Consider the following 16922-nt stretch of genomic DNA (forward strand, 5'->3'; position numbering starts at 1 on the left):
AGTGACTTGTGAATGTATCAAGTTTGTAAAAAAACACACTTTACTTTGGAGTACAGTGAATTTCTGGCACAGCTTTCTTTTAAGTGCCATTTCCTGCTGTAAAGTGACTGACTAACGGACAGCTACTTAACAGAGACAGTCAACTAGCTCAATGACATGGCCAAACGCAAGTATGAGGCAGAACAAATTCAACTGTGTGGACCTTGAACTGATGGCTAAGGAAAAATCTGGACCTCATGGGTGGACCAGTTGGGAACCACTGCGTGACATGATGCCATGGGGGCCAACAACTTTTTTCCAAAGATTTCCATTGTGAAAGAGACGTCTGTAAATCAGTGGATACATTTTTTTGAGTGTCACGACCCTTGTGAAATGACTCATTTCACTATCGGGATTTGACCATTCAGTCTGAAAGCATGTCGACAGTTTAGAAGAGCTTCACAATTAAATCATTTTATCCCTATCCATGTTAGCAGAGGGATAAACTGGAAGTCAAACACTTGGTTGCCTTAAGTCTCTACTGCGATTGCTCTGTGGAAGATCAGGATGATTTCATACCATTGAAATCGAGCTTTCATACTTTAATAGGAATGAACAGGGCTGTGCCTCCAATGCTGTATCCAGGTCTCTTCATGGTACATCCATAGTCAAGGTACCATATGACCTCTGTTCCTTATGTGCACCATGTATGATTGTGCCTAATGCTGTTTTAGTCTACACTGTTTCAAGACTCCCCTATGACACTTCAAAGACCAGCAGGTGCCTGTCAAAGGCAGTTCTTGTGACAATGTCATGGTCCCCCTTGAACTCTGTCACTATTTCACCATAAAAATATACACAGAGATGACATCTACAGTTTCAAGATTCTCTATAATAACCATAATTTTCTTTGACTGGACTCACACTGGTGTGGGTCTAAATTCAAGTTTAACAGATACAAGTCAAATTTGATCCGGAACAACCTCAGTGAACAAAAAGTTGTTGCACCTGTACAAAGGTAGAAAAAATGTAATATTTAAATTTTTGCACATTTTAGGTTACCTCAGGAAAAGTCATCAAATGTTAGGCATTCAGGCTGTTTTTACTGTCTTGAAAATGGATCACATTTGACCTGAACAGAATGTTAAAGGACGTATAGGCTAACACATAACCAATACCTCGTACTTCTCCACAGATCTCTTCACATAAAGTGTTGTGTGTATTTACCCGTGCCCACAACCACACACACTGCTTAGACCAATGATCCATCACTGGGTGTATCCACTCCTTGCAGTGCTCCTGGTCCCTTGCTGACTCATGCGGTGTGGCTAGCTTTGGGGTTTTCCACAGTAATGGGAGAAGTCGCTACACAATCAACCCTTTATTCTTGACCTGCCCTGAGTCCCACACACACACAAACACACACACACACACACACACACACACACACACACACACACACACACTGCTCTATTCTTGACACACAAAATGCGCTTGAATGAACAATATATGCTCTGCCTCGCTAACGAGAGTCTGCTGATGCTGAGGCCTTGCTGAATTTCATGCTGGGTGTGCACGTAAGGCTCCTGTAGGTGAGTATGTGTGGGTGGATGTTTGTGTGCACACGCCTCGGGCTCATTGTGCTTCTCATTAGTCCTCCACGATGCTCAGAACAAAAGGTGTACTGACTTCAGCACACACGCAAGAACTGGAGAGCAATGCCGCTGTGTACGTGTGTGCCTATGTGTCTGGGGATGTGTGTTTTTTCCGGAGGCTCTAACAGCAAGGTTACACCACAACTGGAAACAGATGAGCTTAGCAATTAATGGTCTGAACCTAAAATAAATTGCAGCTGACTGTTTAGCTCTAAGAGATATTATATGTTCCAGTGTGGGGAACTGAAGCTCAAAAATAGAAACACTTCAAGATTACCGACAAAAATGTATTTAATCTTTTGAAGAGCGTAATACTGTACATGGTTTCAGCAAATATATAGAATACAGTGTGCAACGTATATGAGCAAAATATTTGTTCTTCATGTTCGTCTTTAGAAAAAGCATGCAGACCCGTTCAGTCTGTAACAAAAGGTTTCAAATGGCAGTTTGTTTCCATCAAAAGCAAGACTGAAGAAAGTGACTCCTGTTTCAGCAACGTCAGAGGACGATGGGAGTTTATGTCCAAAACGGAAGATATTTTTGAAACGTCAAGGCACAAAGGGTGTCCCAGATCCTCAGTCTCTGCCCAAATAACGCCATCTTTTCCTTTCGCAGCAGCCTCTGCGGTGACCTCAAGCAATGAGGTCATGACCAAAACAAAAAACAATTTCATCCATGCTTACAGTATGTCAGAATCCTAGGCTTTGTATGACAAGAAGAGTGTCTGTAACACTTGATCTCAGTCCTTTAATCCATATTCACTGATGGCCGCACTGCACATCCCATCATGCTGTGCACCACAGAATCAAGCTGATGGATCTGGTGTCCTCTGCTCTGCTCCACTCTGATTGGTTCCCTCCCAGGAAGTGAAAAGGCTGAAGAAAGAAAAGCAAATTTTTAATATCAAATCCTTAATGTATATATTCGATACTGTGACAGCTGATGGTGTTCTACAAAATGCATTTGTAGTGAGTTATGTGACACTGTTACCACGGCTACTAGAGTTAATTTGGGCACTTGACTACTGCAGCTCTCTTAAGGAAGCATCGCTGTGGATTCCTGGACCGTGAGCTCATAGTTCAGACTTACACACACACAGTTCATGAACATTTGAGATCTCAGTGACCCGTTTCACTAAATAACACCGCTGTCATGTGCCGGCACCAAATGTGGAAAAGCTGAAAAGGACACACAGGGTGCTCAGCTCTGGTCATCCCACATGTCCAGTTGTCTTAGGGTCTGTTAAATACACAGAAGAAAGCTGTAAGTGTGTGTGAGCGTGTGCGTATTTAAAAATACTTGGCTGCCTCGTGAGGGAGAGGCAGGCAGATGTTATTTTGGAGGCTCACATTGCATCGTAATTATGTCCTGGAGTGAGAGTTGGTGTGTGTCCTAAGACGACTGAGGTGCAGATAAGGCCGATGACCATAGTAAGAAAGAACTGACACGGCTTTGACTCTACATTGGAACATCTAAACACTCAAGTGGTGCTTGTAAATAACTTTCAGCTTGAGCCTTGAGTGCTGCTCAGACATGTGCCACCACAATTCCCAGGAGGATGGATGTTTTCATTCCATCCAATCACTGCAGCAGCTTGTTCCAGCTATTAGCACCAGTCCAGGCACAGGAGGGGAGATATCAGCACTTAGAGGAGACTTTGATGGCAAATAGTTGAGCATCTCTTGTGTCATTTAACGCTTGATGTGCTTAAGTGATGCTTTGACTTGGGTTTTACTGTTTCATTGACACAAAGTTGGTACTGGGAGTGAATCTGCCTGAGACACTCCAGCTATGGGAGGGTGTGGTGCCACACTGTCTCCCTGACCCAAAACAAGCCTATGTAAGCCTAAATAAGTTGATTAATAAAGAACCCTTATTGGCTACATTTTGGTGAGTCTTTTCAAGGCTTACCAGCACCAGGTCAGAGCTCCTCATCCTCCCCAGTGCTGCCCAGGTGTGCTGTTGACAGGTGCCTGTTCCGCCCAGTTTGCACGGCCTGCAGGTTCTTATAGCGCACCAGTGCCAGAGCAATCTCCGCGTTCCACGCCGTGCCGTCCTGCGGACACCGAAAGTCTATCTCCTTCCCCGTGGCCATGACCACGGTGAAGTACACCAGCCCTCGCTTGTACTCCACGCAGTCTACCGTGGCCATGCGGTCAAAGCGGAGCTCCTTGGCTTTGGAGCTCCACGCTGCGCTCGGAGCATCACCGCCGCCACCACCTTTGCAGTTGTGCAGACGCAGCCCTTCCTCTGTGAGCACGCAGCGCTTCTTCTTCCACAGCTGGAGGAGCCCGCTGCTGCGCTTCTCCAGCAGCCCGTCCCTCATCACTTTGGCCGGGAAGGACATGGCTACACTGAGCCCGAGTCTTTACACAGAGCCGAAACTTGGAGAGTCTTCAACAGTGATGCGCCTCAACATTAATCCATCAAATACACATCTAATATGTGCCGGTGCCAAGTGTCTCTCACGAAAACATATTTTTAAGCTATGACATAAATGAAAGAAGTCAATACAACAGCTCTCCCAAAGCCTGTGTGTCAATGCACTCCATGCGTAATGACAGCAGTGTGTGGAGCTTGGTAGGCTGGTCTGCCTGGATATGTTTGAACATGCCCGGCTCTGCTGTGGACCTTCCCCGCCTCCTCCTGATGACGGCAGGAGGAGATCCGGGCTGTTTATGAAATTTCCTGCTTGTGTGCGCGCGCGCGTGCGCTCGTGTGTGCGCGCACGGATACAGTGTGATTTTACAGCTCTGTGTGTTTATGTGTTAACAGAAAGACAGGTAGGTGGGTTTAGCCACCTCCCACTTAGGTCACAGTGCACCTATAAAAACCTGCCACACACCTGTCAGTATAAATAGACCGTACACTTAAAAATAAGTCAGTTAAATCAGATGTAGCTGCTCATGCAAGTGCCAAAAAAAGTGTTTATGGTGAGCTGCTTCATCTTGTGTGTCTCTGAGAGCTGGAATGTGAGTGGGAGGTAAAGAAGTCAGATGTTGTAATATGTGAGAGAAACAAAATAAAGATTTGTTGAACAGATATAAACAGATGACTATCCCACTTCTGATATATTATTTATATATGTTTAATACATTATAAAACATTCACACATCCTGAACAAGCAGGCATGTTTGATTCCAATGAAAGACAACTGACTGCACTGATTAACGTTAAATTAGGTGGAGATACTGGTCACATTTTTCCTAACAAAAGAGGTTTCACTTCACCGCTCTCCCACAGAGGGAAAGCTTAATTATGACACTTAACAGCCTTCTTGTCATTCTTCACATCCCTGACGGTAACATGGCTCTAATGTGACACATGAGCCTGTATGGGTGGAGCGGAGCTGTGATTCCCCCAACTTTACAAGATCCTGTACTTATGTCCCAGCACTGTGATGTGTCACTGCAATGTTATGAGAGGAATGGATAGATGGACATGTGACATGTCTTGAAACTTAAACACATGATGTCACCCTCTGATAATTAACTTCCCTATTCCTTAAACACAGACAGACACAGTTTCACTCACATGTTCTTATGTAATCTTTGCAGCAATTAAGAAAGGCAGTAAAATGTTTTCACTTTATTTATTATCATGCTGAATGAAAGGCAAAACATACAGCATTTACTCCATTACATTATTGTTAGAAAGAGAAACAGAGCAGACAGTGCAAATCATCAAAGCAGCGTTAAACGATAAGTAATGTTTCAGTACTAAGTGTAGGTTATGTGTCAAGATTTAGGCTACTGTAACAGCACTAGTGATCATTTAGAGCCTTTATGAGGCAGAGATGATGTCATCGTTTCCACTGTACAATCCTTTAATGCAGCTTTTTAATCTAAGCATGTGTCTATGTGTCTGCCAGGTGCAGCAGTCTGCCCCCAGCAGGAGGAAAACAGGAGTGCAGCTTTGTGGACACAGGTCACCGTTGATCCCAGCGAGGTCTCTACTGAGTGTGCGACAGCGCCCCGGCTCCCACTCCGTACCCAAATCCCTTGGGACCAAAGTGTTTGCCATAACAAGCTGTTGGAAAGAAAGGTAATGTCAGAAACACTCCACTTTAGGGTATCAACGTCATATCCTTCAGTTAACCACAGTTGGTGTACGGCTCAAGTTAAAGCTAGCTAGCTAAAGCTTTAGCCCCATTTTGGACCTCAGCAGGGAGTGGGGGGAATATTTTATTTTTATCCGTTAATGTATCTTGCAACAGGTTACGTTTTTAGAAGCATTTCATGAACTTAAAGGTGTCTACTTGCTGTCTAGTGTGGTAAAATATTCGCCTGGGCAAAATAAATGTTGAAATAGGCTATGTTATTTTCGTGTAGCTCCGCCCTCTGTACGCTGGAACGTAACCAACATGCACGTGCCGCTACGTGCCTTGGCGGAAGTAACTAAACTTAACTAAACTAAAATAATAATTATTTTTATTTTATTGTATTTATTTTTTTTTTTACTTTTATTTAGTTTTTACCTATTTAAAAATGTAATGAAACTGAAGTAAAATAAAATAATATTTATAATGTAAACTAAAAAATAAAAACAATAATAATAGTTTATGTAATTCATTCCTTTAATTTATTTTTTGTATATTAATAATATAAAACGAAATAAAAATGATTATTATTTTATTTTTGTATGCATGGTCTATTCAGAATATCAATATTTATTGTCAAAATATGCTTGAGTTAATAATGTTCGTTGGGTAAAATAAAAAATACAAGCATAAAAATAAAAAAAGGTGATCTTGTCTTTGAAGTGGTGGCTTCAACACTATGTTACTCTCTTCCTATAGGTATCATCTAGACCTGCAACTGACTATTAGCCTGTTTTTATTATTGCTTCACTAGTCGTATCATTTTCTAGATTAATCGTTTTGTCTGTCCTGTGTAATTTCTCAGAGCCCAAGTCACATCTTCAAATTTTAGCCTATATTTTATTGAACCAAAAGTCCAAAAAACTAAAGCTATTCAGTTTATTATATGGACCAAGTCTTCTGACCACTCAAAGTGCTTTTTACACTATGAGTCACATTCACCCAGTGACACACTGGTGGCCAAGGCTACTATTGAAGGTGCCACCTGCTACTTAGATGTGCGGACTGGAGGAGCCGGGGATCGAACCACTGATCTTGCGATAAGTGGACAATCTGCTCTACCTTCTGAGCCACAGTCACTGTTATTATTATCATGTATAACGAAGAAAAGCCTGAAATTCTCAAATTTGAGAAGCATGACACTAGCAAATATTTGGCTTTTCACCTAAAAAATGAATGAAATAATTTTTCAATGATCAGAATAGTTGACAATTTTCTGTCGATCGACTAATTGATAAATCGACTATTCTTTGCAGGTGTGCTCTCAAGTGAGCCAGAATCTACAGTTCTAAATCCTTGAACTAGCTCAGTTAAGTTGAGCACAGCCATCATTAATGTTGTCAGTTGCAGCTGTGTTTCTCCTGCTTCCTCCTCTTGTATTGTTCTTTTGCCTAAGACTTTTCACTTTGGGAGCGCTGTACCGAATCACAGAGTAATGTACAACTCCAGTTCCGTGGTCACAAATTCAGTGGATATGGAGGAGCTGTCTCACAGAAGACTTTGAATTGTCAAAGCAGTAAAGCAAATGTGTAAAGATAGCTCCATGAAGCCATATCAGGGAGTGAGTGTGCATAATATCAGAGCCCTGGAACTAGCTCCCCTAAATGGAATGCGGCCATCATTAATGTTTTCCTGCTAAGTCAAAATGTCTGCCATGAAATGGCTTTATTGACCACTCAGTGAGGTGTGATAAACATGCATGTGTATATTTGTCTTTTGAGATATCATAACAGCCCAATTTTGGGACATTTTAACTTTTATGTGTACATGAACCAGGTTAGTTTGCAAAAGAGAGTCACAAAGCTTGGACAGAAGCTATGTGTTGCGGTGTTTGCTTTTTTCCTTTGATGTAAAATTAGAATAAGTCAACATATGAAAAAACAGAACTTGAAATGAATAAACACCCTGCACAAATGCTAAACAAAATATTAGTTTGTGTAGGGCTGAGCTAGTTTTCTCAATTCAATATATCCAGAATCATTAATGGAAAAGTTTTTAATCTAAACAAGCTTTGAGCGATTTTGTTTTTCCTGACTGTATTATCCTTGTGCGCTTGAGTATATCTTTATGTATTAGGGAGCCCTCTGCTGTATGCTTGTGTTCATTACAACTTAGTCACCCACTCAGACCACTGGTTCAGGAAGAGCAGTCTTGTTCTCAGTCACACTGTGTATGTTGCGTGAGCAGTGTATGATGCATCATATATCACATCTCTTTCAGACAAATGCAGCCTGAATGGATCAACACGGGTCATCCTGCCTGTCTTCACCACTCTGGACCAGCATTGAAAACAGGTCTGGTATAACATTACTTAATTACCATACAGTAAAACACTATATGTACCTATAATAGATATGCTATTGACCACAGCTTGTAGGCCTCTTATTAAATTTCAGAGTGAAATTAAACACAGATGTAAGTGTATATTATTAAGTTTCCATTAAGAGACCAAAGTAATAAAACAAACCCTATAAAACTGCAAAAACTACTTGTATTAGGTCTGGTATAGTGTGGTTTAGCAGATGCTGTGCTGCGTTAGGGCTCTTGTTCATTTTTTCTAACCCATTCAGCATGTTGAAGTGGCATTGGACCATGGCTGAGAGAAATCACTCTGATTGGTGGTTCAGGTCAGTGTAAGCGAAGACAGATGGAAGTGAGGAAAGCAAACAAACTATGGTCGAAAGGGCGGGACATCAAAACAAACTTGATGTATTAGATAATATTTTGTTTAGTCATCGAGCTCTTTAGCAGAAAGGGTTTTGTAATTGTTAATGTTCGCTAGCACACTAGTGTTCGCTACGAGCTAGTTAGCTGTTAGCGGTAGTTTAGGTGCAGGTTTTTTAACTGATTCCTGTAAAGGAAGGGAAGTTGTACCTCTGCAGTAGATTTCTCCGTCCTTATCAGATAGTGTCGTTGACTCAAGGCTCTTCTTACATGTGGCACAGGTGAAACATCCCTGCTTGTGCCACGCCTGTAATTAAACAGAATATCCATTATAAAAGGGGTGGGGTTTTTTTCGCGAGCTTGCACATGTGTGAGCATGTGTGTGTTTTCCCTTACACTCCCAGCTCCAATCACTTTCTCTGCAGCGTAGACAGCCTTGCCACAGCGAGGGCACTTGTCTGACCCTCCAAACTTCTGAGCCAGCTTGGATGGGTTTGGGTTGGTGGTGGGATGATGAGGAGCCGGTCTGATGGAGAGAGAAAGGAACCGTGTATAAAAAGCCTTTAAATGATGTTGAGAGATATGTGTGTGTGTGTGTGTGTATGTGTGTGTGTGTGTTTAACTCACTCTTCAGGTGTAATGCCCAGAGACTCTCCCTTGTCCATGCTCAGTGTCCCTGCTCCCTGGCCATAACCGTAGCCTTTTGGCCCGTATTTCTTGGAGTAGCACGCCTTGCAGTAAACTTCATCCTTATGAACAGTTACAGTTGTGCTGTCCAAACTCTTCCGACACACCACTGCAAAACACACACACACACACACACACACACACACACACACACACACACACACACACGTACATGTATATTATTGTTTTGCATATTTGCGCTCATGTTTTCGAGCACATTTGTATCTTTAGATAGGCTCCTAACTGTTTCCATATATGGAACAGTGCTATCAAAGAAGCATGTTCTCATCAAAATTCCATCACAGGAATGTGCGATTACAACGCAGGAACACAAATATTTTCACTCGACTCCATGACCCCACGTATTTTTCCCGCTGAGGCAGAGAAACACTCAATACATTTATTTAAATTATATTAATTTTTTACACTTCATATGCATGTTTATGATTTTAAGATAAAAATAAAAACAAAAATATACCCTTAACTGTTGAAAGTGTAGGGAGATGAGTTGGAGGTGCTTGCTAGAAACCTTTCTTACAAAAAAAAATCTAACTTAGCAACAGTAAATGACAAGTTTCAACCTCTAATAATCAAAGAGTGACAGTCCCTTATAGATCTTATTTATCAACACCAATGTTAAAATATCATACAGGGGGATAGCTGCATTTTATTATACTATTCCACCTGTGCACATGCATTTTTGGATTTTGGATTATTGCAGAAAATAAGCTCTGTGGCAAACACAAGTTTATGATACTTACAAGTTATGATAGGCAAGATAATCTTCACAAATTAACGCCACTGTTATGATTTTTGAAGCGTAAATGTAGTCGCCAGAAGTTAAAAGCTAATATTAGGCTATAAAGAAACTACACTACGGTCACAAGACTTAACGTCACCACCACAGCGAGGCTGTAAAGCGTGTTTTGCGTGAAGACATTCTGTAGTCCCATTTAGCCACTTGTTAGCAACCACCTTTTTATAAGACACCTAAAAGCATGAAAATTTACGAGTGGGGGATTTGCTGACGTATTTCATGCAGTAGAAGGAAACCACAGACCTTATTTCAGGCACCTGACCAAAAACCCATTCAAAAGACCCACTGACTTTAAGACAAGGAGCTGGGAGTGCTACAATGCTGACTCATTTCCGGGTTTTAGGACTCATTCCTGCACCAATCTATCAGTTTAGTATTACGTGTGACTTTAATTACAAGTGACAAGTGTCCGCAGCTTGGCGGTTACCATGCTCACAATGACAAGAAGCAGCAAAGAGTTTACTCACTGCACAGGAAGCAGGACTTGTGGAAGCTCCCCCCGTCACAGAGCACCTCCTCTGCGAAGTAAACTGTCTTCTTACAGCAGACACACTTGTTTCCTCCTCCCAGTGGCATCCTTAGCGTGAACACAGACACACACAGACACACTGTGATGACAGCTTTTTTGTTTTTCAGCTTATCCTAGTTGTCTAGAAGCTCTCTATAAAGACAGTGATTGTTGTTTCAGAGAGTAGGAGCTAACAGTGGAGTTGTCATGTGACTAGAATTTGGAACTTTGATGCAATACCTTGAAAATATCAGTATTTGATAACATCCTTGATACCACAGGGGGAAAAATGCATTGAGGGCATACAATTTAAAATGTTACTAGATGCCAGAGGAGTAAAAATCTGTGTCTGTGGCTAAAAGGATTTATAAGTGTGTTTTTCCAAGCCATACAATAAAAATGCTTCTTTCTTGACCTGGTTTAAAAGCCTGTAATTTACTGGTGGAACTAGGGCTTAAATAGAAAAACAAATGTATCAATGAACAAATAAAGTCCTTGACACAACCATCGAGCAAACACATTTACAAGAGTTTCTGCTCTAACAACCCCATTTAAGCATCCAGATTTGGTCGCCTGTAATTGTGGCTTTGTGAAGCCGGGTCCCAGAGACTGTAATTTCACTCCTGCCAGTTCTCTGTGGCTTCTGTAACCGTCCAATAAGGCAGCAGGGAAGCAGAAAATGCAAGATTTTTTTTGGTCATTTACTAGAGATGGTAGTTGTTACTCTCTTGAAAAGTGGAGACAGCCAGCGTGGAAATAACGTGAAAACGTGATTTTCCGAGGAGTCTTAAAGTTGGTGGAATGTGAGCGATCCTGGCATCCTGCCGGTTTCTACCCAGTGTTTCCCAGCACCACCCTCCCTGTCCAATCTCGTGTATCCGTATCCACATTCCTGACTGGTAAACCCTCCCACCTCTCTCTCACCATCTACTCCCTGCCTGTCTGTGTCATTCTGCATCATTTCAGCAGACCTCTTAATCCGAGCTGTAGGTTTGTTCTATTCGGCAGGAAATATGTCAGATGAAGAAACAGCTGCAGATCTACCTGGGTCAGCTCTTTTTTCTTTTGGTCAGAGGACGCAGCTGAGCTCTCAGAGCAGAGTACAGACATGTTAGGCCATTTCCTATCACCTTTTGACGCACTTCCTGTTTTTTAAACAAGTCAAAATACACAGTGTGTGATTCTGAGACTCACCTAGAGGAGCTTAGCCCACCAGGTTATCTCTCGCCATTCTTTAAAAGTAAATACAGCACCCCGAAATTAAACATAACCTCTTTGTTGCTGTCACCAGATTGGTCGTTAATGTGAATATGAGATCATTGCATGACATTAAATCATAGCTCGGAGTGAAGTAATGGGTGGAGCAGTTTTTCTGGCTGCTGCTGCACCATGGCTTTCCGTCATTGTAAGCACAGACTGTTTCAGTCTGTTTCTGGGGGTTATTCAAAGGCCAGGCAGTGAAATCCTAAAAGAGATATGGGAATAATTGACTGTGAAGAAAAAGCTCTGCAGTTTTCTTGAGTGTAACTGGATTGGATGGTGAATATCATTGCTGGGGAAGTACATTCATTAAACATGTATGTGTTACATACAAGTATTTTATAGGATACAAAAAGGATCCTCACTTATTAAGTTTTTTTGCACACAGTATGTCTCATATGTAAAAAGTTTTACTGCCCAGGCAAGCTAATTAATATAAAGCCAAAGTTGTTTGTGCTGGATCATTGAGTTTCTGGCTTTATCTGTAACTGCTCCAACAGTTGTCAACTTTCTGTCTGTGCTTTCAAAAATTAAAATTGAAACAACAAGTCACAAACTGAGGAGCACAACCGCACAAGTCCGAACCGAGGGTAAGGTTCAGGGTTCAGGGGATTATTTTATTCAAAGGCTTGTAGTTCGTATTCGTATTCTACAATCCTGGAAACAAGACCAGAGTTTTCAGTGAAAGCGGAAATATCAGGAATGTTTTTGTACCGGCCATTGGTAGAAATATATACTTTTAGAGCTTTCCAGCTGCCCAGCTAGGAAAATATGAGTCAAAGTGGTAAGTCCAATAACTCTCCAACTCTTTCATGTTGTTTTGCAGCAAATTTGGAGGCAAGACAATCAAAGAGGAGCAGAAAAAGATGTCGTGATGTGACGATGACTCCAACTCCCAGCTGCAGGATGCACAAAACAAGTAAACAGAAGGTGAGGAAAAAACAGGAGAGGAATATGATGAAAGAGCCTAGTTAGTTATGTCAATATTTATTTAGACTTGTGCAGGTACAGGCTGCTCTGACTTGTTATGATGAGGCACCTGACAGGATTGACAGATGGCGATGGGTGTGACAGGGTTAACAGGTGTCATTTTAAACCATAGGGTGGAACTTTTAGAGAGGTGAGACTTCTCACTTGACAGTTTTAATGGGTTTTTGGGCCATTGTTTTCTAGAAGCATGAGGTTTATGATTGATGTTAAGGCTTCTCTTAGACCAGTAACTTGTATTTTCACTACATGAATACTCAGCCATCATGTTAGCTCTGCAACTTTGGACTTGTGGGGATGCAGATACTTGCACAGGAATGCTCAATTAAAACGGTGAATGTGAGGTAAGAAGTGGAAGCTTCGTGACAAATCAGGAAGTCCGCTCATGAAGCAAATGTGACTGCATGTGACATCTTTGTGATTTAGGCTGAGATAAACATCATAATAGGAGTTGCTCTTTGTTCTATATTAACGTTTACACCTTTGTCATTCTCACCAGTGAGCTTAAAGATCTTAGCATAGTGTATTTGGTTTTCTTACACACAGTGTTCCAAATTGTGTTAATGTTTAACTGCACACTTTAACTGTACACCTCTTGGCAAACTCTATGATAGCTGTTCAAACAAATTCTGGCCTCACTTGCACTGAAAATGCTGTCACGTTGTGGCAGAGTGTTTCTCCCATCATGCATCGGCAGAAAGTAGGAAATTAGATAGAAGCAAGCAGAAAGCAGGAAGCTGTGATATATTAACATTTCTTACCTGCAGTTAGTAGGTGCTGTCAGTCAGTGGTGATGGACAGGTTACAGCTTGACTCCCTGGTCGGTGAAATGTAGCTCTGGGGTGTGTTCAGGAAACCAGCAGTACAAAGTTAGGTGGAGGAGTCGCACTTTTAGTCTGCAGGAGAAAAGTAACTTCTCTCACTAACCTGATTTTTACGACTTTATCCTGGTGATACAAATGCTCTCAGACAGAGTTGTTGCTGGTATGTGTCCCCTTGCTTTTCCACTCTGTTCCAGATGTGCTGAAAGGAAGGAGCCTCTTTTGTTGCAGCTTCAGTCCGCAAACTTAATGCGTGTTGAGCAACAGGAGTGGAGTTTCTGACTGAGTGATTGGTTGAGTGTGAGACAGAGAGAGGGGGGGGTGAATGGGGAGGGGACTTGGACTGAAAAGCCATGTATCCCCTGCACAGTGGAAATATTTTATGCCGACAAAGAATTAGAGCCACAAACACAGTGAGGAAGAAAGAGGAACTATATACAGAAAAAAATATAAAGTGCGCTGTTTGTAATGTTGCAAGAGGATTTATGTTTTTTCAGTTTCTCAAATTCCTACATTTTGAAATACATTTTCTAATCTCCCTTTCCTTTTGTGTCACATTACTGCAGGCCGTTTTAGTAATTTCCTTTCTGGTGCAGTGACAGGATGCTAGGTTAATGTATGAAAATGTCTGTCATCTTTCATAAATTCCTTCCCCTTTCTATTTGAGCTGTTTGTTTTTGGTTGTGGGCTGTACTGTACATGAAATCATGAAAAAGGCCCACTCTGCAGACTATAAAAGAGCTAAACTGGGTGAACTCTACTGTAAAAACAGTATGAAAATTTCATATCAAGATTTTAGTGAACAAAATTATCAGGGTTATCAGTATGATCAAGGTATTGTTAAAATGTGCCTGAATGTCCCCAAAGCACTGACACACAGTTGAAATCATTTCAGCAAGTTTTATATTAAAAACCACCAATAAAATTAGCAGCATTTTGCACTTTTTGTTTGCATTAACATTAAAATAATAACAAAGCCAATACATATACATATACATACATATATATACATATATATATATATATATATGTATTGGCATATAGCATATAGCAATAAGCATATATATACATATGCTTATTTAAGCATATGAAGCCATTTCAAATGGATCAAATGATCTCTGATCAAATGTGCAGTAACATTAAAGATAGCCTGTCTTTGAAATGCTTGCTTGTCACTGTAGATGAGAGTCAGTAGCATCACTGGGTTTGCCTGCAACACGCCCACTCTGTACACAAGAGAACAGCAAAACAAACCCATGTTGTGTGCTGCGCCTGCGTCTGGAAGATTGTTGCTATGTTTTGTTTGATGCTGGTTGGTATTTACCGTGAGATTTTCAAAACTTGGTAATCAAACACATTGTTGAAGCTGTTATGATGTTTAAGTTTTCTGTCTTTGTCTTAAAGCATCGTCGCCAGTCCCGAAATTGCACTGTCATACTTAAACCTGAGAATAAGATTGTTGACAGGAATATAGGGAGGATATGTCCTTGGTGGATTGCAAAGACTTAACCTTGGGTGGGAGAGAGTGAGTGTTTACACTACACTAACCTTCCTGCTGACTGCGTCAAGAATTATCTTAAATGACTCTTAATGTTCCCTTTTGATGTTTTGACTGAAGGTATTTTTTCCCCTCTGTTCTGTGTTTTATCTTGTGATACAGTAAATTCGTCACACTATCTTTTTATCTGTCTCGAGGTTAACCTTTAACTGATAATCAATTTGAGGAGTCCAGTGGTAAGTCGTCTGTTTTCTCTCATACACAGTAAATACGACGCCGTCTCAAAGTAATTCCAGCCTTTGTATTTTATCACCACAGTCTTAAGTGACCTTTAGGGACGAGCTGGTAAAGGTCACTCTGAAATGCTTAATGGATGAGAAAGCATTAAATTGATTGAAGAGCTGCTTGCTAAAGCAGAGAGGATGATGAGGATTCAGCTCTTCAGTGATTGACCTCTGCTACCATCATGTGGTCACTATGGGTACTGCACACCAGGACTGAAGTTTAAGAAACTTAATACAGTGAGTCTTTACGCTGACTTGTATGTGCATTGTCAGTACAAACACATCAGTTACTGTTTGTTTAAATGCAGGGTTGCAACTAATGGCTGTTTTAAGTATTGATAAATGTTCATATTGAGTTTTTCATGATCATTCAGATTGTTCCTGTTTTTTAGAAAATAGGAAAGAGGGAAAGTCACGGTTTTACACAGTCCAAAGTGACATTTCCAGAAGTTAAATGTGTTTTCTGACAAACATTCTAAAAGTGTATTTTGTCATCTATCATAGAGGACTGAGATGGAAACTCAGCAAATATTTCCCAGCAAATATTTGAGAGGCTGGAGCTTTAGATTATTTTAGCATTTTTGTAAAAAAAAAAAAAAAAAGACTTTAAGGTGAACTCCACAGTTCACAGGTCCTAGGTAGTACTACTGTCTATGTAAAAAAAAAAGTTGTATGAAGCCTTTTGTTGCTCCAGAGAGCTGTGCAAAATTTGATACACTGCTGAAGGTGATGTCACCTGAGGCTGAAGACCAAATGTTTGAAAATGAAAAAAATCTGGGTGTGTGGAGTTAAAAAGAAGCGATGTCACCAGTTGTCTGCAGCTCACTCCTCATTTCTGCTTGAGGCTAGTGCCTCAAGGCTACATCAGCTGCCGCTAGCAAAACACACCTAAATCTTTAATTGAACTATGAGCAGTAAAGTTGCATTGTGGGTAATGTAGGGGGCAGGTTTTAAACAGAAAGAAGAATGTACAGAATAAAAAAGACAATGTCTCTGGTTTGATTTCTTCAGCTCTGGTTGGTGATGTATGTCCCAGTGTGACTGGTGGAGGCTGCACAGCGATCGTCCACTATTCGAGGCAAGTCTGTCGATAACAATAGTTTAAAACCAAGAGTAATCAAAGGTCCAAGAGTGAAGAAGGCGTTGACACACTGGGGGACATGATGAATAGAAGAGAGGAACATGCAAATATTTTGTGTTAAAACTATTCATACTGGAAGCAATTTGCGACAGTTGCAACACTTGCTAAATAGAAGATCTGAATAGATTCGCACCAGCTCTTTCTTCAGAAAAAATTATGGATTCATCATCTTCCAGAGATGATTATGTTGTCCTCCCCCTCCTCACTCGAAAAAGAAGAGGAGATTTTGGGTACATCATGTTTTACAAAGAGAAGGAGTGTTTCACTGCTTCATACAGTTTTCTTCTTATGTATGACGCTTAAGGCTTAATCTGCACAGAATCTCTTAGAGGGTTTCCTTAGTTACGGAAAAACATGAACTCATTTACTGCGTTGAAAGAGATTTTAGAGCAGATAAAGTTTCCATGGAGATTGTTTGTTTGCTTGGACTTTATCGTCTCACAATGTTGGCTAATAGTTAGATAGTGAAAAAAGGGCAGATGAAATGAAGACAAGAAAACCATATTGGTCAGAGGAGGAAAA

The 16922-nt window shown here is 40.9% G+C and overlaps 3 protein-coding genes across 11 annotated transcripts in view; 1 reads left to right on the forward strand and 2 right to left on the reverse strand.

Moving 5' to 3' along the window:
* Positions 1–1913: 1913 nt before the first annotated feature.
* On the reverse strand, positions 1914–4257 carry phlda3 (pleckstrin homology-like domain, family A, member 3). The gene is made up of 2 exons (XM_050066123.1): positions 3546–4257; positions 1914–2509 (listed from the first exon to the last, which is right to left on the reverse strand). The coding sequence occupies exon 1, from the start codon at positions 3979–3981 to the stop codon at positions 3556–3558; it is 426 nt and encodes a 141-aa protein (XP_049922080.1). The 5' UTR covers positions 3982–4257; the 3' UTR covers positions 1914–2509; positions 3546–3555.
* A 953-nt stretch (positions 4258–5210) lies between these two features.
* Positions 5211–13742, reverse strand: csrp1a (cysteine and glycine-rich protein 1a). 2 transcript variants are annotated; one of them, XM_050066117.1, is made up of 7 exons: positions 13584–13742; positions 13418–13493; positions 10369–10478; positions 9025–9193; positions 8794–8923; positions 8608–8704; positions 5211–5663 (listed from the first exon to the last, which is right to left on the reverse strand). In XM_050066117.1, exons 3-7 carry the CDS (start codon positions 10475–10477, stop codon positions 5587–5589), a joined length of 582 nt encoding a protein of 193 aa, XP_049922074.1. In that variant the 5' UTR covers position 10478; positions 13418–13493; positions 13584–13742; the 3' UTR covers positions 5211–5586. The 2 variants fall into 2 exon arrangements, with proteins under 2 accessions (XP_049922074.1, XP_049922075.1); XM_050066118.1 differs by having other exon boundaries at positions 13418–13741.
* LOC126403408 (neuron navigator 1-like) overlaps positions 5676–16922 on the forward strand; it is a 150048-nt gene continuing 138801 nt past the window's right edge. For all 8 annotated transcript variants that reach the window (XM_050066050.1, XM_050066051.1, XM_050066052.1 and 5 more), the window contains exons 1-2: positions 5676–8027; positions 12496–12599. The gene's annotated coding sequence lies outside the window, so the exon portion shown is untranslated. The remainder of the gene's footprint in view (positions 8028–12495; positions 12600–16922) is intronic.

This window comes from Epinephelus moara, chromosome 16 (genome assembly GCF_006386435.1).
Source record: "Epinephelus moara isolate mb chromosome 16, YSFRI_EMoa_1.0, whole genome shotgun sequence".
NCBI lineage: Eukaryota > Metazoa > Chordata > Actinopteri > Perciformes > Serranidae > Epinephelus > Epinephelus moara.

Coding starts and splice junctions, on each gene's coding strand:
- csrp1a (XM_050066117.1), bottom strand. CDS start 10,477: ATGCCACTGGGAGGAGGAAACAAGTGTGTCTGCTGTAAGAAGACAGTT. Junction 9,194..10,368: donor CAAGTCCTGCTTCCTGTGCA/GTGAGTAAACTC, acceptor TGTGTTTTGCAG/TGGTGTGTCGGAAGAGTTTG. Junction 5,664..8,607: donor CGGAGAAATCTACTGCAGAG/GTACAACTTCCC, acceptor TCTTTCCAACAG/CTTGTTATGGCAAACACTTT.
- phlda3 (XM_050066123.1), bottom strand. CDS start 3,981: ATGTCCTTCCCGGCCAAAGTGATGAGGGACGGGCTGCTGGAGAAGCGC.